Raw genomic sequence first — 24509 nt, forward strand, 5'->3', positions numbered from 1 at the left:
GCTTATGTATATAAGTGACATTGTTTGTCTATGAGGCTGTGTATAAATGAGCTTGTGTGTGTCAGTGAGATTGTCTTTGTCTGCATGTGAGTATGCTTAATGTATAATTAAATGTTTTACTCTGAAAGGACCAATATTATATATTAGAAAAAGCAATATATATATTGCAGTGTCCCTTAACCCGGCAAGTGTAATTACTGCAGTTTCTCAGAAACACATAGTGTCAAAAGCACATTTGCCTAGTATTCATGGGCAACTATGGTATCAGAGAGAGTGAGCAAAAGAGACAAAGTTTAAATTAATATATGTACGTGATTAAGAGAATATTTTGCATGTACATGCTAAATATAAAGATTTTAATCATTTTATTTCTTTTTTCCAGTTTTGTGAAATGATTTCTGCTCCAGAAGTAAGTCGCTGGGCTGGGCCCATAATAGATGTTCTTCTAGATTACGTGGGAAACGTCAGCCTCTGCTCTCGCTTACAAGAGCATTTAGACAGCTATGAAGACTGGGCCGTCATAAAGAAGAAGTCAGGTATGGTGGCGGCTCAGGGTGACCATTTTCTTTGATTGCCCCTGCTTTGTGGAGCAGCCATTTTTACATCCTCTGTGGTTGGAAACTGTTTATCTGACAAAAAATAAATGTTTATCCTGACATCATGTTCCAGTGCCGACCATCGCAAAAATTCACTTAGACCCCCATATTGTGCATGGTCTGTTAGAAAAGTAGTGCTTCCAATAAAAGATTAAACACTAAAATGTCAAAATGTTAATGAAGAAACCATACACAATATGACTATATTAGTACCAGTAATACAAGAACTATTTTATTTATAGTAAAAGAAATGTATCATGGATTACTACTTGTTTATGTAATACCTCTTAACATTGGGGGAGAGTAACCAGCATCACAACTTGCATCACTAGCAACGTCCATAATGGCTGGCCCACAAGCTCCAGGACCATGCCGAGAGCGCTCCAGAAGTGCTATCTGCAGGGTCCTAGTGCCTGTTCAGAGTGAGCTCATCTATCTCCAGACATTAGGTAACATAGTCTCGAAAAGGGGACAGGACACTGAAATTGGGACTGCCTCGCCAAAATCTGTTGGGCGACCTGTTATGTGACAGTTACATAGTGTCAAAGTGGTTATTTTTGGAATTGCAAGACATTTATCTGATTATAAACAGTTACTGAAAAATGACAGACAATTGGTTTAGACTCTTTCATTATGTTTTTTTTTTAATTCTTTATTTTTGTTGCGCAGGAGGGTACATAAGCATTGAAAGACGCCACAACAGCGTACAAGGAAGTTTTTAAACAGGCTAAACTGTGGCATAGAGAGTAGCGCATTTTTTTGTTTGTAGATACAGGCTATTTTGCAGATAAGCATACAACATTAACAGGTTCAGGCTTAGACAATAGGCATTGTAGGTTTGATCTTTTATATCCTTTATATAATGTAGTCGTGTTTAAACCATAGAGATATATTCGTTTAGCTATCCTGCACATTGTTAGCGGCCTTAACTGATGTCTAGAGATGCTTTATGCAGAGAGTGGGTGCGTGAGTGGATGTTTAGGCTAGCGTCAAAATTTCAAAAAATTCAAAGTGGTGCATAAGTCATGCAAAAAGTTTTGCCACTTTCTGTAGTTGTGACATGTCTATCTAAGCCGCTATTTTGTCATGGTATGATCTAGCAGGCTAGGTGTCGTGCATGTAAGTGTAAATGTGTCTACAGCCTATCTCTGGATGCACAGTACACACGTAAGTTATGGTTAGCTAAACATGTTAGACTACATTAAGTTATCTAGAAGCTAGTTAGCATTAGATGTATCACATAGTAGATATTCACTGTGGTCTGGGGACCTCTCAAGTGTCCTGCTGCCCTGTACAGTCCATGCATTATGTTTTTTTTTTAAATATGTTCTATAATAAAAGGGACACTCCAGGTATCATAGTAACTTCATCTCAATGAAGTTAATATTGTGTCTGGAGGTCTGGTTGCCATCCTTCCTTGTATGGTTAAACAGTTTTAATCCTAAAGTCCTTTTGACCTCACTTGTCTGCTTTGGCCTCTCTAACTCCATTATGGAAGCCTATCCCTTGGGCACTGGTGGTAGGCTGAGAGCACTGGTTGACACTCTCAGGCTGTCACAGGTGGTAATTTAGAGAAATGCTTTATAAAAGCATACCTTTTATACCTTTTAAAAATTTCTCTCAATGGCCAGCCAGCCTATCATCAGTGTCCAGGGGAAAGGCTTTAGCATTGGAGTCAGAGGTAAAGGAAGGTTAAGGGGACTTTGGTTTAAACCTATGAGGTAAAATGTTGCCCAGTACATCTAGACTTAAAGAAACACTAACGTTAGATTTCTTTTGCTCACTACTTAGATGTTTCAGCGCATTTCAGTGCTTACATAGCACCTTTTGTCAGGGGCAAAGCCACCAGGAAAAGCATCTAGTAGCCATATGAATGAGAGGTACCCCTCTCTAGTGTTTGCGTCTCTGAAGATGTAGAAACATTCTCTTTGCACCAGAACCACTACATTAAGCTGTAGTGTTTCTGGTGCTTAGAGTATACCTTTAAGTTGACGTTAAGGAACACTCCTCACACATAAAGCACTTGAGCTTGCTTAAGTACCTTAAGTGTCAGGATCTTTTCTTTATAAAATCTCTGATTTCTTTTTGAAATTGGCAATTATAAATAAGTGCAGAAATGTGTAGCTGGGGAGGTTTTCTCCTGCTTCAGTTAAATTCACAAAGCTAGCGGAGGTAGCAAGCGCATTATGCAAGAGTGTGTCTACCTTCTCCCTCCAGTCACAATGACCCTGTGAGTGCATACATAAAAATACACATATGTAAATAAATATCTAATAATATATACTTTCTCCACTATAAATTTATGCTGTGTTCATACAGCTTGGCTTTTTCCTCTGCAAAAGTAAATTACTTCAGTATCCTCATAACCACACTCTTCCGCGAACCCAAATGACTATTTCACACATTTAACTCTCTTCTACCCCCTATTGTTCCTCCTCCACCTACTAACTTGACCGCCTCAGACTTTGCAACTCACTTCACTGACAAGATCTCTACAATCAGGGAAGAGATCTCTCATCTTTCTTCTTCTCCTTACAATACTTCCCCTAACCTCACTCCCTCTGCTGTTTTATGTTCATTTGCACCAGCTACAGCGGAAGAGGTTTCTGCTCTGCTCCAGTCCTCCCGCCCCACCACCTGCTCCCTAGATCCAATTCCCTTGCATCTCATCCGTACTCTGTCTTCTTCTCTTTCACTACCTCTCACTAAAATTCTCAATCTCTCTCTCTCCTCTGGCATATTTCCATTGCCCTTCAAACATGCAACTATAACCCCAATTCTAAAGAAGCCCAACCTTGACCCTAACTCCCTGTCCAACTACCGTCCGATCTCGCTACTGCCTTTTGCATCCAAGATCCTTGAAAGAGTTGTGTATGCGAGATTGACAGACTTCCTCGAGTCCAACTCTCTGCTAGACCCGCTTCAATCTGGTTTCCACGCTAAGCACTCTGTGGAAACGACACTGACCAAAGTATTCAATTATCTACTCGCTGCAAAATCTCATGGACACTACTCTATTCTAATTCTCCTTGACCTTTTTGCGGCTTTCATCAACAGCTTCTTCTCATCCTCCGTAATATTGGTCTACAAGATATTGCTCTCTCCTGATGCTCCTCCTACCTCTCCCAGCGTTTCTTTCTCTGGCTCTGCTTCTTCTCCCCAACTCTTCTCTGTTGGTGTCCTCCAAGGTTCAGTCCTTGGTCCCCTACTGTTCTTCATCTATACTGCCTCCCTTGGTAAACTCATTAGCTCCTTTGGCTTCCAATATAATTTCTATGCAGATGACACGCAAATCTATCTGTCCTCTCCTGATCTCTCCCCGTCCCTCTTGACTAGGGTCTCTGACTGCCTTTCTGCTGTTTCTAACAGGATGGCTGCCCACTTCCTTAAGCTCAACTTGCCCAAAACACTCCCTCAAGTGTTTCTACTCCTGTGTCTGTCTCCCTCCAAGTCAACGGTGCTAATATCAGCTCCACCACGCAGGCTCACTGCCTAGGTGTTCTCTTTGACTCCGACCTCTCCTTCATGCCTCATGTTCTATCGCCAAATTCTGCTGCTTCCATCTCAAAAACATTGCGCGCATCCGATCCTACTTAATGCCAGATGCGACTAAGGTGCTGGTCCATTCCACTGTCCTTTCTCACCTTGACTACTGTAATCTGCTTCTCAGTGGTATTACGTGCTCCCAACTTGCGCCGTTACAGTCCATAATGAATGCAGAGGATGCTCATTTTCCTGTCTGCCAGCACCACCCACGCCTCACCGTTCTGTCAGTCCCTACATTGGCTTCCTGTAAGATATAGAGCTCAATTTAAAGTTCTGGTTCTTGCTTTCAAATCTCTACATAATGCGTCTCCCACCTATCTATCCTCCCTAGTACACAAGTATGTCAGTAGGCCCTTACGTTTATCTTCTGTCCGTACTCCCACCTCTGATGCTCGCCTTCAAGACTTCTCGAGGGCTGCACTGTTCCTATGGAACTCACTTGCCTCCTCCTTCAGATGCTCACCCAGTTTTCACTCCTTCAAAAAATCATTAAAAACCCACTTCTTCATAAAAGCATATCAATTAAACTGTTAATAGCTCCCGACTGATTCCTCCTGTCATTAGTCTAATACTATCCTTACCTTTTGTGTCACTATACCCCACTCCCTCTAGCATGTAAGCTCATTGAGCAGGGCCCTCAACCCCTCTGTTCCTGTGTGTCCAACTTGTCTGGTTACAACTATGTTTGTTCGTCCACCCACTGTAAAGCGCTGTGGAATTTGTTGGCGCTATATAAATAATAGAATATCATTCCATATAATATATCTATAATATAATATAGATATATCATATGGAATGATATTCTATGGTTTACACGTACTGAAGTGTTTTAAAGGTATAGCGCACCTTATTTCTGGATTGTTTAGTTAGTGGTGTTTTGAGCTATTTCTCACCTTCAGGTGCAAATTTATAATTAAGAACATTGCCTCACTTGTGAAAGAAAAATTATTTTTTTATCACTGTCACTGTAATTGTATAGCGCCTTTCTTTTGCTTGTATATCATTTTTTATGCTATATAAATAATAACATAATAATATAAAAATGTGGTAAGTTCCTAGAGAAAAGATTCCCTTTAAGTCAGACACATTCATTTGTGTGAGTGAAGTCTGATTGCAGGTTTTGTTTTTTTAATTTTTTTTTTGCACTATTTAAAATGTAAACATCCCTTCTGGCCTTGAGTTACCATATACATTTAAGATTAATATATATTTCTTTCCTTAGAACCTCCTCGGCCTTTGCTCCATCTGTGTCGTTTAAAAGTGCGGGACATTCTTGGACTTAAACGCCTAAAAAAGATTAACAGATTGCCGCTGCCTCCCAGGTTGATTCGTTATCTAAGCTACGATTACTCTGAGGACTATTAGACCGATCGTCACAACACAGAGAATGAATGAAACCTCTGACTGTCATGCAGTAGGTTACTTATACAGAGTAATTTGAAGACAGATAAGGTGCTGTCTGTCATGGAGTTGAAATCTAACGTACAGCACACATCTATGAAGAAGTGAAATGAAAAAAAGCATAGAACAAAACACGTAATTAAAGGTTTGTAAGAATGTTTATGATAAGAATGAAAGTCTCCCTTATAGGTTCTGCAGAGGGAAGAACTTTTTTTTATATACAGCTCTGCCTTCCAGGGTCAAAATGCATTTAGCATTTTTGCATGTTAAAAAGTAAAATAAAAAGTATAATAATGATAATTGGGGGGGAAAAACAGCTTCTCCAAAATGGTAACCATTTAAATGAAAGTTGGGGACTTCTCTGGGATGCAAGGGTTTGAGATCAAATAAAGTTTTCAGAATAAATGAGTTACCCAGGGATTTATTGCTCGTCTCACTGATGCATTCCAGGTACTCTGGGATTGAAGAAGTTAAATAAATATTGTTATAAAGTTTTATAGTTTTTGGATAGACTAGAGCTAACATTAAAGAGTTACCTAGAAAAAATAAAAAAAACTTGGGGGATTTACTTTAACCAGTACAGAACTGATGTATGCATTTTTTATAGCTTTCCTTAAATCAATTTATAATCTTGCAACCCCAGAAATGAGAAGCAACCCGCACGTATCACACAGTTTGTGCAGTAAAACACTGAGTAATATTTTAGTTCAATTGCATGATTTTTATTCACATTGTAAAGCATTCTGCTAACATATAAATCACTCTTAATATTAGAGCAATTAAAATAGTAATAATTGTGGCATTTACCCACTGAGGTACAACTATCAACTTCTAAAACAAATATTAGTTGAAAAGTGTCAGATGAGTTCAGTTTCAAGACAAGTGATAAAACAATATCCAAAAGTCAGGTTTTCACACACACCATAATTGGTTAAAAAAAAAAAAAAAAAAGAAGAAACATATGTATTTACTTTTTATGGGCTAACCGTGATTTGCCTGCACAGTTAAATACCTGCAATTGATATACTCCGTTCAATTCACTTAGGGTTATTACGATAACTGACATTCTATAATTATAGCACATCACATATCAACTAACACACAGCTCTTACTTTGAGCTGAATAAAGGGCATTTCAGAGATCCAAACCTGAAGCGAGGTGTGCTGGTGCCTCAGTACCCCAAAAAATCTGCAAAACCATGAGACAATCATTTGTCATGGGTGTGGTAGAGGAGACAAGACAGATGAGTGGGCGACCCATCACATATCCCTGAGCAGTGGAGTATGGGTTAATAAATGTGGACACCCCACACACTTTCCCTTATCCAGTTTGCGTAAAGGGATGGGATGTACTATAATTAAATTCAAGGTTCTACAGGACATCCTACTAATCAGGGGAGAGATGCACAATGGACAAGGAGGCCTAAATCACCCGATCTAATAATATGCTTTATATATTGCAGTACCGCTAGTATTGTATAGACTACCAATTCGCCAAACTGCTAGAGTACCAAAGGGATGCCTAGACAACCTGCTACTTACTAGTTATAGCCATTTACCCTCTTGCAATATAATATCTTCTCTACAATACCTACAAGTTCCCCCAACTCCTGGCCCAATAATGAAACACTAGCACCACAAAATTTTACATGTTTGTCAAATTGGTGTTTTACTGATAGCTGTCTTGTACTACCAAATTGTCTGGGTTTCTAATAAAAATCTAATGCTTTAGAGTCGATTAATATTACCAACTTAAATGCCATCTCATTATTGTTTGTAATGTCAAATTTTAAAGACCTCTGTAGAAAGTTGGTCCCAAGTCAGGTTTATGTGAAATGTTGCCAATATAATATTTACAAGATGGGGTTTAACATTTAAGGGATTACTACTACTTGGGATTTTGATATGGAAACTATTGGCCTAAATGAAGCTTGTAATGTAACATGGCTTCTTCGATCTGAGATGGTTTATAAAGTCCATTTCTGGGTAAAGTTCCAACGTACAACAATACCCATGCAACGAATTGCTTTTTCATGCTTATTGTCCTAATCTGTAACTGGTTGGTTAATGAACTTCTGCTGTAACAGTTTAGAAAATATAGCCCATTTAGAATTTTGGTTTTAGTCTATTTGTGTACAGTAATAATGTCACATCTTGGACTACCTAACAAATAATGTGTAAGACATATTAACATAGAAGTTGTAAAAACATTTAAATGTGCTGCCCTGCAGAGTGAGCATCTAAGATGAGTAAGACAAGATCAGTGGTATTTTTCAGTAAGTGATATAACATGATGACTCTTGTCCTTTTTGGGTATTTCAGGGTTGGAAGGAGGAGACGAAAAAACATTCATGTCTCTAGTTTTGTCACTCTGAAAATACAGTTTGTTTAAAAAAAAAAAAACATAATCTACCTATTGTCTTGGGGAACATGCCTGATGTCCCAATGACTCTGCCTGGCTAGAGCTGGTTGTGGACTGTTCAACATGCACCATGCATCTGACATAGTTGAGTTCTTCTCAAAACAGTTCCTGTGACTTAGCAACAGTCCAGGTTTTATTGATGCATCAAAAGAAACAGAAATGAATAAACACTAAAATCTGGACCTCTGGTGGCCATTACCAGATGGTTTGAGGAGTCCTGCCTAGGACTAATGAAAGGTTTTAGAAAATTGGGCAGACTAGATGGGCCGAATGGTTCTTATCTGCCGTCACATTCTATGTTTCTATGTAGGTGTATATGTGTTGACTGCACACAGGAAAAAGGCCTGCATTATACAAATTATGTTCAAAACTGGAAGGTCATGGTACCTTTCAGTGCCCCGAGGTTACTTCATAAATATCCAATTAACGTGTAGGGGACCGATTTACTGAATTGTGAAATGTAGCAGAATGTGAATCTTTTTTAGAACTTTTAAAAGTTTAGTTGATCTTTTTAAGTGCCAATGTAATTCACTGGGTATGTGTTACCTAATTAAATCTACAATATATTCTTCTCAGGTATACAAGTAACACATGAAATCAAGGGTAGCCAATACTAACCATCCCACAATGTTCTCCCAGTCTGTAGGCTAGGAAAGTATCATGGGAATTTTAAGACATTTAAAGAACAGTTAGAGAGCTACCTGTTGAGTGTCCCTGCCGTCAATCTTTTTTTAACAGCTGTTTGCCATATATTATTTTGCAATATGTAAACATTTAGCATTGATGCATATAGTTTACTCAGAGAAACCCACTGTGGAAGAGAATCTCCATGAAGTGTCCTCCATTATAGGGTACCAATCCATCTAGCTGATTCATGCATGCTCGCTTTTATGAGCGGAGCCCCATACATATGGGGATTTATCAAACTAATAGTGAGTTGACTACAGTGTTACAATGTTTATGTCTACAAACCACATCAATATAAGAACTATTGAAAAAAAATATCAGCAACTCCTTTGGTTCTGTGACTGATAAGGCTAGACATAGAACAGTTTGGGGTGAAACATTTCAAAGTACACTTGTGGTGGAATAAAACATACTGGTCACAGAAACCAAAGGTGTTTTGAACTCTTCTTCATAATACTAACATTAGGCCGAAGGCAGGGTCTCTGCAATTAACAACCTTACTCATGCATCTACCAGTGGCGGATCCAGAGCCTGATCTCGGGAGGGGCACTTGTAGATTATTTAAAGAAATAATCCAGACACAATAACCACTACAGCTCAGTGTAGTGGTTATGGTGTCTATAGTGCCGGGACCCCCTCCCAGAGTAAGTAGTCAAACCGTTTAAGAACAGTTTGACAACTTACCTGAAGTCTGCTGGGAAATGGGGCTGTAGTAGTGCATTGGAGCAGTAGTGTGTGTGAGTGGTGCAATGTGTAAGGGGTGCAGTGTGTGTGTGAGGGGGACAGTGTGTGAGCGTGTGTGAGAGCGGCAGTGTATGTCAGGGATGCAGTGTATGTGTGGGACAGTATGTGTGTGTAACAGTTGCAGTGTGTGTGTGTGAGTATTGCAGTGTATGTGTGAGTGTGGGCAATGTGTGTATATGGGGCGGCAGTGTGTGTGTGTATGAGGGGGCAGTATGGGGGGCAGTACAGGTCTATGGGGGTCAGTGTGTGTGTATGAGGGGGCAGTATGGGGGCAGTACAGGTCTATGGGGGTCAGTGTGTGTGTATGGGGGCCAGTGTGTGTGTATGGGGGCAGTATGGGGGGCAGTGTGTGTGTATGGGGGGCAGTATGGGTGTATGGGGGGCAGTGTGGGTGTATGGGGGGCAGTGTGGGTGTATGGGGGGCAGTGTGGGTGTATGGGGGGCAGTGTGGGTGTATGGGGGGCAGTGTGGGTGTATGGGGGGCAGTGTGGGTGTATGGGGGCAGTGTGGGTGTATGGGGGCAGTGTGGGTGTATGGGGGTAGTGTGGGGGGCAGTGTGTGTGTGTATGGGGGGCAGTATGGGTGTATGGGGGGCAGTGTGGGTGTATGGGGGCAGTGTGGGTGTATGGGGGCAGTGTGGGTGTATGGGGGGCAGTATGGGTGTATGGGGGGCAGTGTGGGTGTATGGGGGCAGTGTGGGTGTATGGGGGCAGTGTGGGTGTATGGGGGGCAGTGTGGGTGTATGGGGGGCAGTGTGGGTGTATGGGGGGCAGTGTGGGTGTATGGGGGGCAGTGTGGGTGTATGGGGGCAGTATGGGGGGCAGTGTGTGTGTATGGGGGGCAGTATGGGTGTATGGGGGGCAGTATGGGTGTATGGGGGGCAGTATGGGTGTATGGGGCAGTGTGGGTGTATGGGGGGCAGTATGGGTGTATGGGGCAGTGTGGGTGTATGGGGCAGTGTGGGTGTATGGGGCAGTGTGGGTGTATGGGGCAGTGTGGGTGTATGGGGCAGTGTGGGTGTATGGGGGGCAGTGTGGGTGTATGGGGCAGTATGGGTGTATGGGGCAGTATGGGTGTATGGGGCAATATGGGTTATGGGGGGCAGTGTGGGTGTATGGGGGGCAGTGTGGGTGTATGGGGGGCAGTGTGGGTGTATGGGTGTATGGGGGGCAGTATGGGTGTATGGGGGGCAGTGTGGGTGTATGGGGGGCAGTGTGGGTGTATGGGGGGCAGTGTGGGTGTATGGGGGGCAGTGTGGGTGTATGGGGGGCAGTATGTGTGTAATGGGGGGCAGTGTGTGTGATATAAGGGTATGGGGTCTTTTTTTTTATATTTTTATTTTTTATTTTATTTAAATAAATATTCTATGTCCCCCCTCCCTTCTTACCTTTACTGGGGGAGGGGGGACATTTCCCTGGTGGTCCGGTGGGTGATTCATTGATGGTCCCAGTGGGGAGAGTTCACTCTCGCGAGATTTGGAGCGTTTCCGTGGTAACCGCGGCAACGCTCCAAATCTCGCGAGAGGAGGACCCGGAGGAGCTGCAGCCTGACCTCCGGGTCCTCCCTCTAACTCCCTCCCTCCCCCGCCGGCCGCCAGCACAGTGCCTGCGGACCGGGGAGGGAGATCTGTGATCTCCGGTCCGCACGCACATTTAAGGGCTGGCAGGGGAGGGAGAGGGAGAGGGAGACCGTCGGTATTCTCGGGGGGGGCAATTGCCCCGTTGCCCCCCCCCTGGATCCGCCACTGGCATCTACAATGTTATGCTGGCTTCTTCAAACCTCATGGATACTTGCTAGAATTACATGCTTAATCAGCTCTCGGACTGTGCCATATTACTGCAGGATAATTATCCACAATACCTAGCTGTGCCATTTAAAAAAGATGATGTGTACGGTGTTAAAATTGACAATATAATGCATATAGGGAAGCTTAGTATCCAGAAGCAATTTAATAACTGATCAATAAAAAGATGTGCATATATATGGAATTAAAATGCACATAGAAAACGTCACTCACAATAAATAGTGTGTTAAAAGAACACATTACCATATACCAAGTGATAACATCTATATTTGCACAATTATGATATTTACTTGCTTGTAGTGCAAGCCATACATTTTTATTTATTTATTATATTATTAGGGTTCAAAGAGATTTGGGGTGCCATCCACCCAGTTTGTTTGTCAAAGCATCACATGCCCAGGCATCTTGACTGCAACTAAGAGATTGTGAATGGCAATCACCAGCTGAGGGCACTGGGTTAGCATTAGGATTGACAACTAATGCAAAAATTCACTTTACATTATTTGGTGCTTAGAGTGTCCGTTTATAATTGTTTAACATTTAGCAGTATATGCCTTGTTTAGTTTAACTTTTACATTGAAATATTTGCACACCTCAGTTTATAAATGTATTATATCTAGTTAGTTTTCAGTTTGAACTGTAGATTTGTGCCTTGTTTTGTATGAGAATTTATATATCTGAAGTTAAGTTATGGCAACATGTTCGTGCAGAAGCAGTGGTCATTGATTCCACTGCCCCCGCTTCCCCCCACTTACCTCTGCAGCATTATTAACACCATTAAACACTGAAATAGAAGAGCTTTTTTGTTTACTTAAAAAAACACCATATTGTGATCACTATTTCCCAACTGCTCCCCTACTTGAATGTTGGTCAAAAGATCAACATTGTTTGTTATAACCAGACAAGCATCCTTTCTAGTTTGTACTTGTACCAGTTTTGACATGAAGGTGTCATTTAACAGGTTCAAACCCGGATTCCCCTTGCTGAACTAACAGACCCTCTGTCCCAATTTATGTCCGGGTAATTAAAATCCCCAATAATTAACGTGCTACCCAGATGTGCAGCTTTCCCAATTTGCTGGGAAAGCTGCACAGCTGCTCTTCCTCATCCATATCAATAATTGATTTCCCTTCTTTTGCCCCAAGCAGATATCTAACCAGGGCCGCATCCTATAGGTCGATTTAGGTGGCCGCCTAGGGCGTTACTTAAGGGGGGGCGCCGGCAGCAGCTTTAATGCTGGTTTTTGCTGCCCCCCTCTATATGGGTCAAATTATGCACTTACATGGCTGCAGACAAGCGCCCGGTGCCATCAACCTCAGCCAGCCAAGATTACAGAGAGCAGCCCCCCCATCACACCTCATCGCTCGGCCCCTTCCCCTTCAAGGTCAAGTGGGCGGGAGTACAGCGATGGGCGGAGCTTAAACAGAATCAAGGCAGCCAGGTCTGGACTGGGACCCACGGAGAGACCATATGAAATAAAGGCAAATAAAGGGGACTTCATGGTGTGTGTGTGTCAGCCTGTTTCAGTCAGTGTGTGTGTGTGTATGCTTAGATCAGTGTGTATGTGTGCTTGGGTCAGTTTGTATGTGTGTGAGTGAATGTCAGTCTACATGAATGAGTGTATGTCTGCTTGAGTCAGTGTGTGTGGGTCACTCTGCGTGAGTCAGTGAATCTGTGTGTGCATTGGTCACTGATTGTAATTGTGTGGACCATTGAGTGTGAGTGGGTGAATGTGTGTGTGTGTGTGTGTATGTTGTATGTGTTAGTGATGTATGTATGTATTAGTGATTGCATTGGGTAAAATGGATACTTTTAAAGGAACACTACAGTGTTAGGTATCTAAACCTGTATTCCGAATACTATAGTGTCTTTGTCCCTACATAGATTCAAGTTTCCCCCCAACATAACAATGAGAGAAAAAGAAGAAAAAAAATGGTGGGGGGTTACTTACATTTATCTCATACAGGAGCAATGGGGACCTGAAGCGCATAAGTGGCAAGCACTATGCACTTCCAATGCTTCTCATAGTTACATGGCATTGTAGCGGAGGTATCTCTAGTGGCTGTCAGTGTTTAATCATTCAAGGTAAGGCAATGTTTTATCTTCTGGTATTAAACCTATATGGCCACTGTGGAGCGAATGGGGCGGCAATTATTTTATTTGGCCTAGGGCGGCAAAAATCCTTGCACCGGCCATGTATCTACCCATAGAGCTTCCACATTTTCCTCATCACATTCCACTTGCTTAATATTTAGCTTTATGCCTATTATCCCGAATATGTCATATTGCTTAGTCTATGCTATTGCCTCTGGTTCCCCCATTTAATTATTTAGGCTCCTTGCATTAGTTATGGTACCTGGAGTGTCCTGTCATCCTCCCTGGAAAAGTAGTCAAGCTGTATAGGAATTACATAAACAACTTTCCTGAGGTCTCAAAGGTGACCAGCGCTACCCAGAAGTTTCCTGCTCTGAACTAAAGGAACTAAAGGAAACGGTGCTAAATATTCTAACTTGCTGAAAGCACTCTGCTAATGCTCTTGATGCTAGTGCTAATGCTAGTGTGTAGCTCAGTCGAGTTCCAGATAGAAGCTTCCCTGTCCAGACACCAGGTAAGTTGTCAAACTGTTCTCAAATGGTTTGACTACTTGGAGGATGTTAGGGCACTCCTCGAACCATAACCACCACAGCCCTCAATGTCTATTCCTCTTGCTCTCATTTTGTTCCAATTTTTCTAGCTGTAAATTCTTAAAAACTAAAAAGTTATAAAAAAAAATCTTAAGGAAACTAAATGAGTTGTAAATTCTTAAAGAAACAAAAAAGTTATATATATAAGAAAAAAAAATTAAAAAAAAGGTCATGGTCTAAGTATTATTAAAACCCAGTTGATGATTTTTGAGTACTATCGTTAGTGAGTCCGGCCTGGACTTGTCATAAACCGTAAATTGTGGTTGGGCTGAAAATAAACTTGAAAATTTAAACTTAACTGTTTTGGATAATATTTCAAATACATTTTACAAGTCTGGTAACATTTGCATTTGATTTCAGTATGTGTTGTAAATCAGGGAACTGCTTTATATGAAAATGAGGATGTTAAAGTACAATCCACTTGTTTTTATTAAGAGCACTCTGTGTGTTTGACATTAGTATATATTATATTTTTAATGTGTTTTTTTGTATTGGTTGTTTGCAAATCTGAATATAAATAAATGTTTACAAAGTACAAGTGTTGTGTTTTTGTAATAGTGACTTGATAACATATTACACACATGCCAACATTTCAAATGAACAAAGAAGGACACTTTAAAGTTAGGGGTGTGAGTGGGGCTTCTGAAAAATGTTAGGTGCCATGGTGATGATTTAAGCAACTAATATGTCATTTACATCAAGAACAGTGTATTTTATTAACACGGACTGATCTCTAGACACATTTATTGTAGTTTGAAGACACATTACTGTGAGTGTTATTGCTGTGGAACTCAGGCTCGCCAACAATATGGAGCTCATAGAAAAGAGGGACATAGAAATTTGGGTCCAAAATGGGGACTGTCTCTCCTGAATATTGATGTACGTGAATATTTGATGACAGCTATCCGTTAAGTAGATGCTCTTTTAGTTGACACTTTAAAGCCAGGTTTGATAACTTAACCATAATAACTTATCATAAATGAAATCAAATTCAGTTTTCTCTCAAGTGCACTTCAATAGAGTACTTCATTCATAAAGCTTTTTTCATCCCAAAAATACCATCCTCGTCACACAGTGCTCTGCTGGAGTGGACAATTACAAGATTCCTAGAATAGAAAACTAAGGGCTTTTCTTTCCATGCCATTTTGGATAGGCTACAGTAACATGAATATAACATTTGGCATCTGTACAGTCAGTGTAAACAGGTATTTTATATTCTGGTGTCTTCCCATCAATCTCCAAACATGATACTGATCTAAGTTACTAAATATTGTACATTCAGTGCTATCAGCTGTGGCATTGTTTGCAAAGACATCATCCCTTAGGTGACATGAGTGCTTGTTTGATGGTGTTGGGGGGAAAGGGAGCATAGGAGATATAAAGAGGAAATTAAAGGGACACTATAGTCACCTGAACAACTTTAGCTTAATGAAGCAGTTTTGGTGTATAGAACATGCCCATGCAGCCTCACTGCTCAATCCTCTGCCATTTAGGAGTTAAATCCCTTTGTTTATGAACCCTAGTCACACCTCCCTGCATGTGACTTGCACAGCCTTCCATAAACACTTCCTGTAAAGAGAGCCCTATTTAGGCTTTCTTTATTGCAAGTTCTGTTTAATTAAGTTTTTCTTATCCCCTGCTATGTTACTAGCTTGCTAGACCCTGCAAGAGCCTCCTGTATGTTATTAAAGTTCAATTTAGAGATTGAGATGCAATTATTTTAGGTAAATTACATCTGTTTGAAAGTGAAACCAGTTTTTTTTTTTCATGCAGGCTCTGTCAATCATAGCCAGGGGAGGTGTGGCTAGGGCGGCATGAACAGAAACAACGTGATTTAACACCTAAATGACAGTGAATTGAGCAGTGAAATTGCAGGGGAATGATCTATACACTAAAACTGCTTTATTTAGCTAAAGTAATTTAGGTGACTATAGTGTTCCTTTAAAGATGCTGGAGGGAAGCTGTATGAAGCTCTGCCTTTTGGCACATATTGCCATAGCTTGACTCAAAAGCCAAAATCCTTGACCTAGCTGGTCTTTTGATAGCTTTTGATTGTATCAGAAATGTCCATGACTGTTTTCATGAGATCATATCACTTCCTGTTAAAGGGCAGTGTATGACATTTTCTGCTCTGTTGTACGTAGCATTCATGTGCTGCAGGAAGCAAAAGGTCCAACCACGGTTTCCTCTACCACATGGCTTATCGATGGATCTTCTTCCTGCAGCACATTAATACTACATACTGCATGTCAGCAACTTTTAATGCAGTCAGATTAAAAAGGAAATGTACGGATAGTTTCTCCGAAAGACCCCAAATCGCATATATTTATTAATGTATCATTTTACTTTCAATTCCATTTGTGCTCAATTTAGGAGACTAATCCTCAGATTAAGTAGAGAACCCAATAATTTATATAGAGAGTTTTGCCCATAACTTAAATGTTGAAGGTTCTATTTTCACAGATTTTTTTTTAATAGAATTGTCGATACGTTCTGAAAGATAGCAGGGAAATTAAACGGGTAGTAGATATCTGGAAAAATATTTCAGGGGAAGTAGAAAAGGATAACAGTTATATAGAATGGCTAGTAGATAACAAAATAAGTAGGAAATGGTAACAATGATTTGAAAAGGGTAGTAGATACCTGGAATTGCCTTTGAATGGAAGTGGGTCATGCAGACATGATATAGAAAGAGTAGTAGCATAGCCTTACTGTGGAAGCAGCACAAGTCAACAATGGCAAAGAAAGTTTAATGGATATGTGGGTTAACTATTCAGAAAAAGACCAAGACTAACACAGAAGAGACACATTCAGAAGAAGGCTGTTTGCCGAAACGCGTTGTGTTTTTAAGAAGTTTCCCTGTGTACAGCTTGCTGTGTTCTTATATGTAAGGATTTTATTTATGTTTGGAATAAATGTTTGAATTTTACCTTTAACCCCTGTTTTCTACTCCATTTTATATGTGAGCACTGGGGGAGAACACACGAGCTGAGGAATATTCCTTCCATCCTACCTATTACCTGAGCCAGTTGTATTTACAGGCTCATTAACATGTACTTCTGTGGATAAAGTTCATTTTAAGTGTATGTATTTTCTCTTTACTGCACCTCTAGAACACTGTGCACTTGTATTGTGTATTTGTAGAGCGCTGAACCTTCTTTTGTTTTATCTAACACAGAAGAGCAATTATAGAATACATGGGTTATTCATAATGACTTTTTTTTTATTTGGACACGTCTTTGCTTAATCAATTTGATGTTAAACAGAAGAAAATGTTCACAGTGATACACAATGGGTAGTGGATGTATGTAACAGCCTTTCAATGGAAATAGTAAAGGCTAATAGTGACAGAAAAGACAATAAAAACATTGACTAGCCTACTGGATGAAGTGGTAAAGGCTAATATTGATCTAAGAAGAGAAGTAAATAAATGTAATAGTCTTCCAATGCAATAGGTAAAAGATAACATGATATAGAAACAGATACCTGGAATAGCCTTCCAGTAGAAAGAAAAAAGGGTCACAGTAATCTACAAAAATATGATAGATGCCTAATAATGATCTGCAAAAAGTAGTTGATACCTGGATTAACCTTCCAGTGGATGCTGTAAAGGCTAACATGGTATAGAAAGGGTAGTAGTTACCTGGAATAGCCTTTCAGTGTAAAATGTAAAGGCCAACATAATGTAGAAAAGGTAGTAGATACACGGAAAAGCTTCCCAGTGGAAGATGTAAAGGCCAACACAAGAAACAAAGAAAGCTCAAGATAAGCAAAAATACTGAAATTTAAATATAAGCAAACTCAGTCTAAAGATTTGTAAGCGTTTATCTGGTGTAGAATTCATTTTTGTTTTTCTAGTTTTTATCTATCCTGTCATTTTGTTATAGTTTTATCAATTTAATGTTATAAATACATAAATGAGGTTCGCATTTTGATCACAAATTCACAAAATTTTTGTCAAATATATATACATCTTATTTCAAGAATATAAAATATATCCCTTTTCAATATAAACATGGCTATTTTTATTGCTAGCAATAATCTTAGTATACTTCTTTTGTGAATAAATTTATTTCCTAATGCAATAAATTAAAACTCATGGATAAAAGACACATTTTTAAAACACAATAGTACAAATAATCATTTAGAAAAATAAAGCCAATTGTGATTTATTGTAGTTTTGTAGTAATATTTACAAATGCTTATTTAGCTTTCCAAACTTCTTCAAGAATAAAAAGTAAGGGGGAGAGAGAAATCACAAAATATTTTTTTATGCAATTAAACAAAAGCTTGTTGAAACACAGAAATAGTTTAAGAATGGGAGCTATATGGAGATAGATCAGCAAAGGCTGTTAATCCCATGAGTGTTTGACTTTGCAACATGCTGTTCCTTTCTCTGATGCTCAAGGTTTTAAAACCAGTAGTTACCACCCAGAACTACAGAGGACAATATTTTGGCGGTCCACCTGTGCTGTTCATTCAGCTTACTTTTCAGAGTTTAAATCATTTGAAAAACACACAAAGTTTCTTCCATGTGCACAAACTACAAAAATACAAAACAAAACAAAACCCCAAAACACAAACACTGGGATATATATTAGGTCCAGTGTTCCCTCTCTGCATTATATATAGCCAAACACATTGAACACAGATGAGGGAACTGCTGGCTTTGTAGGGATGGGTTTGAGAACCACGTGTCTGTAAATCCGCTGTCCTGATTCTTTACATAAGTGCTGGATTTCGACAGTCGGGACGGTGTTTTTACTCCACAGAGCCAGAGCTGTAAATGGATGTTGGGAAAGCAGTCCATGGCTGGGCTGGTGTAATGCTTGTCCATGGTACTGAAAGGCACAGCAGCCACATGCATCCATTCGCTCACTGAAAGAAACCATAGGTTGTACTTCCCCATACTCCTTTTCACCAGAAGGATGGCCACAAAGTGCACTGGATCGGTCATGGATGACCAAATTTTTTAGCCTTTTGGTCTCATGTAGAGGAAGTGAACCATCAACCCCATCTTTGTATAAAATATCAAATCGTGAAGGATACTCCATCCCTAGGAGACTAGAAGGTGGTCTTGGTTCTTCCCAAAATGATGCTGGCAATTGTCTCTTCCTCATGGGCACCTGGTCTGGTATTCTAGACTCAATATGATCCTCTTGGGAGCACAATCCCTCGATTAAGTTTTCCCCAGACACTAAAGGTCCACTATTCTTTCCACTCAAGGTTTTGTTGAGCGTAGCAGAATTATGTTTATCTATCAGTCCTTTTCTCCCATCCAAGCTTCTGCTGGGGTGACATCTTGGTAGACGAGAATATTTCTGTGAAAACCTTTTGAGTTGCTTTTGCAAATATTTCCTGTGGTCCACAGATCTCCTGCATGGGGCAGATTTATCCAAAGCAGCTTTGATATCACATGATGCCAAATTCACGAAATTCAGCAGGGTCTTTACCTCACTGTCAGAAGCCATATTCGTTTTATTGTAAACTACCAAATTTCCGTAAAAAAACAACAACACGCAGGATAAAGAACTCCAAATCAAGCAACTGTTGAAGTACGCAAAAAAAGTGTATTAGAAAGCAAATCAAATTAAAGACAAATCTGTTTGCTATTTCCTTGATATTTTGAAATCTTTTAAGAAACACTTAATTACAAAAATAAAGACAGATCAATGTAAAATAAAAACCTTCAAAACCCCTCCTATTACAACCAAAAGAATGTTTACATTTTTTTTTTTAAATCTACAATCCTTTAAGAGAACTCATATGCCTTCCCCTTTTTCACTCTTACTTACTGTAGACATGTATCAGAAATCCCCAGTTTGCATGTTTGCTCTCCAACTGCCCAGGGCTAATCTTGTTAGATTACAAACCTTGCAAAAGATGCAAGTGGAGTTTGCCGTGTTTGGAAGTAAACTGAATGAAAATCATCCACGTCTAGTTAGGGCGTGTAGACCAATCAGAATTCATTTTGCAAATACAAAGAATCCCAATCAAGCTTTCACCTCTGTGTTCTAACATTCTTTAACATCTCAAACTGTCTCCATGGAAATAGTTACAAAAAGATGACTAATAAACACCATCATTTCTCTGGATTTCTTTCTTTTTGGCCTTGTCCCGCTTCCCTCCCTGTCCTGCCACCACACAATAAAAACGCGATATGCCTGTAATAAGAAAAGATAGGTGGACACCCTGCTTTAATTCTTCTTCAGTCTCAAAGCTGGGAGTGTCCATGCCTGAGTAGAACAGGACAATGCTAGCATTACTGAGCGGACAAGCCTACTTTTTTAGCTGTTCAGACCATTTCTTTCTTTTACCCCCTTTTCACTTTTTTTTTTTGGGCTGAAGGGGTGATGTCAGAAAGGTAAAAAGAAACAAATCGCTGAAGAGACATGCATATATCCATGGAGAGGAAGTTTGGGAGCTGAAGAATCTTGTCTTTATATTTGCCCCCTCAATTGAACAACACAAAAGCTGAATTACCCATTCAAATCTCCAGGACAAAGGCCTTGAGTTGGATAGCACTCTTGCATTTGTAGTCAAACAGTTAGAGACTTAAATCGAGTCGTCATGATGTAGAAATACATAGACAAAGCCCCATAGAATTGCCATCAGAAAACATTTTCCTGTGTCATATTACTTAGTCTCCATGGTACCCCAAGGCTTAGAGACAATAGCACAAGTTTGCACACTCGACTACTGTCACCCTGCCAACGATTGAGAAGACTCAGGACAATCATTTTAATGCTGTAAAACCAGCCTACATCTTACAATGCCTTGCCATACTATGCTTGGGTAGTTTTCAGCAAGGTAAGGGTTATTGGAAGACTCATGGCCTTTGCAGGAAAACTAAGAAAACTATTGGGAGAAAAAAAAATGCTAATTAAACCAATTTCTCTCTCTCAAGGATATTCTTGGAGATGACAATAGCTGAAGAACACTGGATGAGACAAACCTCTTACAATGTCAGGTACCACAGTGGACCATCTTTGCCAAGGTTGTTAAGGGAACTGCAGACACATCAAGGCTGGTGTTATTTGTTACACATTTAGAGAAGTAACACCAAAATTAAACTGCACTCTGAAGTAACACCAATATTAAACTGCACTCTGAAAAAAATCCTTAATATCACTTCTTTGGCAACAGTTTTTTTTTCTTTCTTTCTTCATTCTTTGAACTCAGAGGATGCTAAATTAACATCTCAAAGCTCTGCATGTGCAGCATGGTCTAATCTGCTTGGTTAAAGTTTATGGTGGGAAATTGACATCCACGGAAAAAGGCATTTTTACACTATATGTTTGATATAGAACATTAAGGAATATAATATGTAAACTGGAAGAGAGTTAGAGTATTGATGAAGGAATAGAACATTTAAATTTGAAACAGCCGAGTTCTAAAATGTATCCTTTTGGGCTGTTTTTGCAAATAATTTGCATCTATGGTGTCAGTTCTAAAATTCGTTAATGAACATAAAGCTTCCATAACAAATAGTAAAAAACAAGACACCATCTTTTTTTTATTTTATTTTTTTTAATTCTTTATTTTTCATTGCCGGTTTAATGATACAGACTTTGTTTGAGTATGCCACAAAAGCAATTGCATAAAATATATCAGTGATCGAAGCATCCTGCCATTGGGGCTAAGATTATCTGTGCACATTTTCTTATATAGGGCGAGGTAGTTATAACGATGTGATCGCCCATGCCAGTGGTGACTATGGGTATCATATCTAGTGTGGATTTAGTGGGTTGCACCGATGGTGATATGGTTCTGGTACAGGAGTTGCGCTGGTAAGCCTCCTGCTCCTTTTGGTCGTGCGGTTTGTATAAAGTTGGATACTACAGTAAGGGCTAGGAGTTTGAGATTCATCTATGTGTGAATGGCCTATATTTCCAATCATGGGTGTCTGTGCCGTGTTAGGGCTGGGAGACACCATCTTTTTTACTTTTAAATTGTCAAATCTTGTGCAAAATATTGATTTAAACTTGATCAAATTGACCTTATTTGTATTCGCCCTGGTCCAAATTAATTCTAGGTCTTTGTCATGCGAGACAAGTACAAGACAGTAATGGCTTTGCTTAAGTTTATTTTCTTAAAAATCTAGAATCTCTAAGTCAATTAGTGTCTAAGCGGAACAGCATCTTTAACCCCTTAAGGACACATGACGTGCCTGACACGTCATGATTCCCTTTTATTCCAGAAGTTTGGTCCTTAAGGGCTTAAAGCAAAGTGATTACTAAACCTTTTTTTCTCATCAATGAAGAGGTAAGTATTCCGTAAAAGGATAATATCTTTACTGTTGTGTTAATTACAACTGATTTGTATTTATGGTGTCTTTCACACTGCTTTTCAAAACCCATTCAGTTTATTATAATGTTTTAAGGGAAATTACATGAAATCCTATGCCTATTCACACACATCCTTACAGAGCAATTGTGGCTGGCAAATTGCTTCTATTGAGCTACAACTCCCATCACTATCACCCTGGCACCGGCCAGCCAAAGGTCATATGATCTACGGTATAACAAAAATGACACTGACACAGTTGCTCAGTCTTGCTCTATAATCTTTACATATACACAGCAACTGGCATATTAGTCAGATATATAGTAGTAAATTGTGTTATAATATTAGATTTACATATGTTGAATTACTTTTCTGGAGATTTGATGCTTTTACTGGTTCCTTCTGCTAGGGTAAATGGCTTTAGTTTAAAAAAAAAAAAAAAAAACTAAACAAAACACAAAAAAAACAACACATTTTTTTCAGCATCAACCTTAACTTATAAAATGTACATTTATTATGAAGTCATTTTTGTCAATCTTTATTTTTGGTTAATAGACATACAGATCTTTACAGTGGTTGGCATTTTAGGTCAGGCAGTTTTTTTTATATTAATAATAACAAGCAAGGGCCAGGTTTGTCTAGCTAATTAACAAGATAAAGGCTAAGTGTAACCATATATAAGGTAGTTGTATAGCATGAAGACATGCTAGGTGTCTGAATTAGTATGGGGTTTATCATGCTGAAATTGTGAATAGATGTCTTGACAGGGTGTGACATGGTGTGATTTGTTCAAAAATGATATCACTAGCTAGGTTCACCTGTCTTAGCTATAAATATAGGTCAAGCTAGTAAACAGACTTAGCTATAAACGTAGTAGCATAATAGCAGTATAAAACCAAATGAAAAGACGTTTGTCGCTTGTGTGCCGCTGGGTTTGTTGTAGCCTAGGTTAGAGTCCATGTCAGGAGACTTAACTTAGTTGGCAGCCAGCCTTTAGAAAGTCAGCCGATACCTTGGCTGTGTGCCCATCTTCCGCATGTGTACTGTCCACAGTCGTGAGCCATGCTGCGTTTCAGAAGTGAAGCATTCCCCATGCACCAGGCTTGTTCCCGCACCATGTTGTCATGAACTTGGAGTCTCCCTGAGTCCAAGCTCCATCCATTCAGGAATTTGCAGGGGGCTATGCCATGTTGGGGTAGGTGTCTGTGTGTCGGTCCTCTCGGCTTGTGTGGTTGATTCATAGGGGGTATTCCCTGGGAAGGCGCAAGGTATTACATTTTGCTGACCCTGAGGGTGGTTTGCATTTGGGGGGTCTCTTGGGCCTTGTTCCGCCGCGTGTCTGCTCTCTCACCCTTGGTAATTTTGCTGGGGGTGCCCGCTTCATCCTGTCCGTTAAGGTTGTCCAAAAGCGGTTGAAGGCTGCTTCCAGACACTCTTCAATGTGGCTAAATGGGTCCATGAGGTCGGCTTGATGCGGCACTGGGCCCTGTTTCATTTCATGTGCCACCACTCGGCGCTCCGTTTGTCGTAGCGGCATCTCACAGCATGTCAGAGGGACCTTAGCGTGTGGCCCAGCAAGGAACCGGGATAATACCCATCGGCCCAGAGGGAGGGAAAACGGGACCTAAGTTGTCTGCAGGTCATTTAGTGGACAGGGGGACCGGCCGCATCACCCGCCCTGTAGCAAGTTACAGACTGCAAAAAGCCCTCATCTTCAGGAGTACGCTCTTCCTTCGGGTTTTCACCCCAAGAGGTTGTCCATACACCCCCTGTCAAGGTATGTCCATGTCAGAAGGAATTAGGAGGTAGCTTGTCCTTTTGTTTTGCTTAAAAAACATATAGGCAGAGGAGCTACTTCAACCTGCGTCTTGCTCAGTTAGTGGCCAGGCCCCACCTTACCATAATGAAGTAATTTTTTGGAAAAGTTTCCAGTTTCAGCTACTTCGACCTTATGTAGTGAATTGTGAGTTGTGAATTGTGTAGTTTCCTTGAGAATTCTCCACAATTGCTTGGTTAGTGAATAGTAATGCCACTTCCAAATTCTAAAATGTAACCATACACTCAACCTTTCCTTCAAAAGCAAAACAAGACCTGATGCTTTATTTGGGTTTATTGAGATTACAATACTCTAGTGCAGGGGTATACAGGATTTAATTTTTTTTATATAGTAGGAAAACTAAAACAAACACTTGCTGGACCCATCATTCGTTCATTCTTAAAGCACAACCAGTAGAATATGGGCATGGACATGTTAGTGAATTTAACTGATGTATCTGCAACAGCTGTACAATAGCAATCACTATGCTATGCCATAAAATATACATTGGGCTAATGATCCTC

The 24509-nt window shown here is 40.1% G+C and overlaps 2 protein-coding genes across 3 annotated transcripts in view; one reads left to right on the plus strand and one right to left on the minus strand.

The window, feature by feature from the left end:
• ASB2 (ankyrin repeat and SOCS box containing 2) overlaps window positions 1–7384 on the plus strand; it is a 52543-nt gene extending 45159 nt beyond the window's left edge. For both annotated transcript variants that reach the window (XM_063439050.1, XM_063439049.1), the window contains 2 exons: window positions 383–536; window positions 5365–7384. In XM_063439050.1, the coding sequence (XP_063295120.1) occupies window positions 383–536; window positions 5365–5507 (297 nt within the window). In that variant the 3' untranslated portion in view covers window positions 5508–7384. The remainder of the gene's footprint in view (window positions 1–382; window positions 537–5364) is intronic.
• A 10706-nt stretch (window positions 7385–18090) lies between these two features.
• FAM181A (family with sequence similarity 181 member A) lies at window positions 18091–19766 on the minus strand. The gene is made up of 2 exons (XM_063439415.1): window positions 19679–19766; window positions 18091–19430 (listed from the first exon to the last, which is right to left on the minus strand). The coding sequence occupies exon 2, from the start codon at window positions 19352–19354 to the stop codon at window positions 18506–18508; it is 849 nt and encodes a 282-aa protein (XP_063295485.1). The 5' UTR covers window positions 19355–19430; window positions 19679–19766; the 3' UTR covers window positions 18091–18505.
• Window positions 19767–24509: the final 4743 nt, after the last annotated feature.

Source organism: Pelobates fuscus, chromosome 13 (genome assembly GCF_036172605.1).
Source record: "Pelobates fuscus isolate aPelFus1 chromosome 13, aPelFus1.pri, whole genome shotgun sequence".
Taxonomy (NCBI): domain Eukaryota; kingdom Metazoa; phylum Chordata; class Amphibia; order Anura; family Pelobatidae; genus Pelobates; species Pelobates fuscus.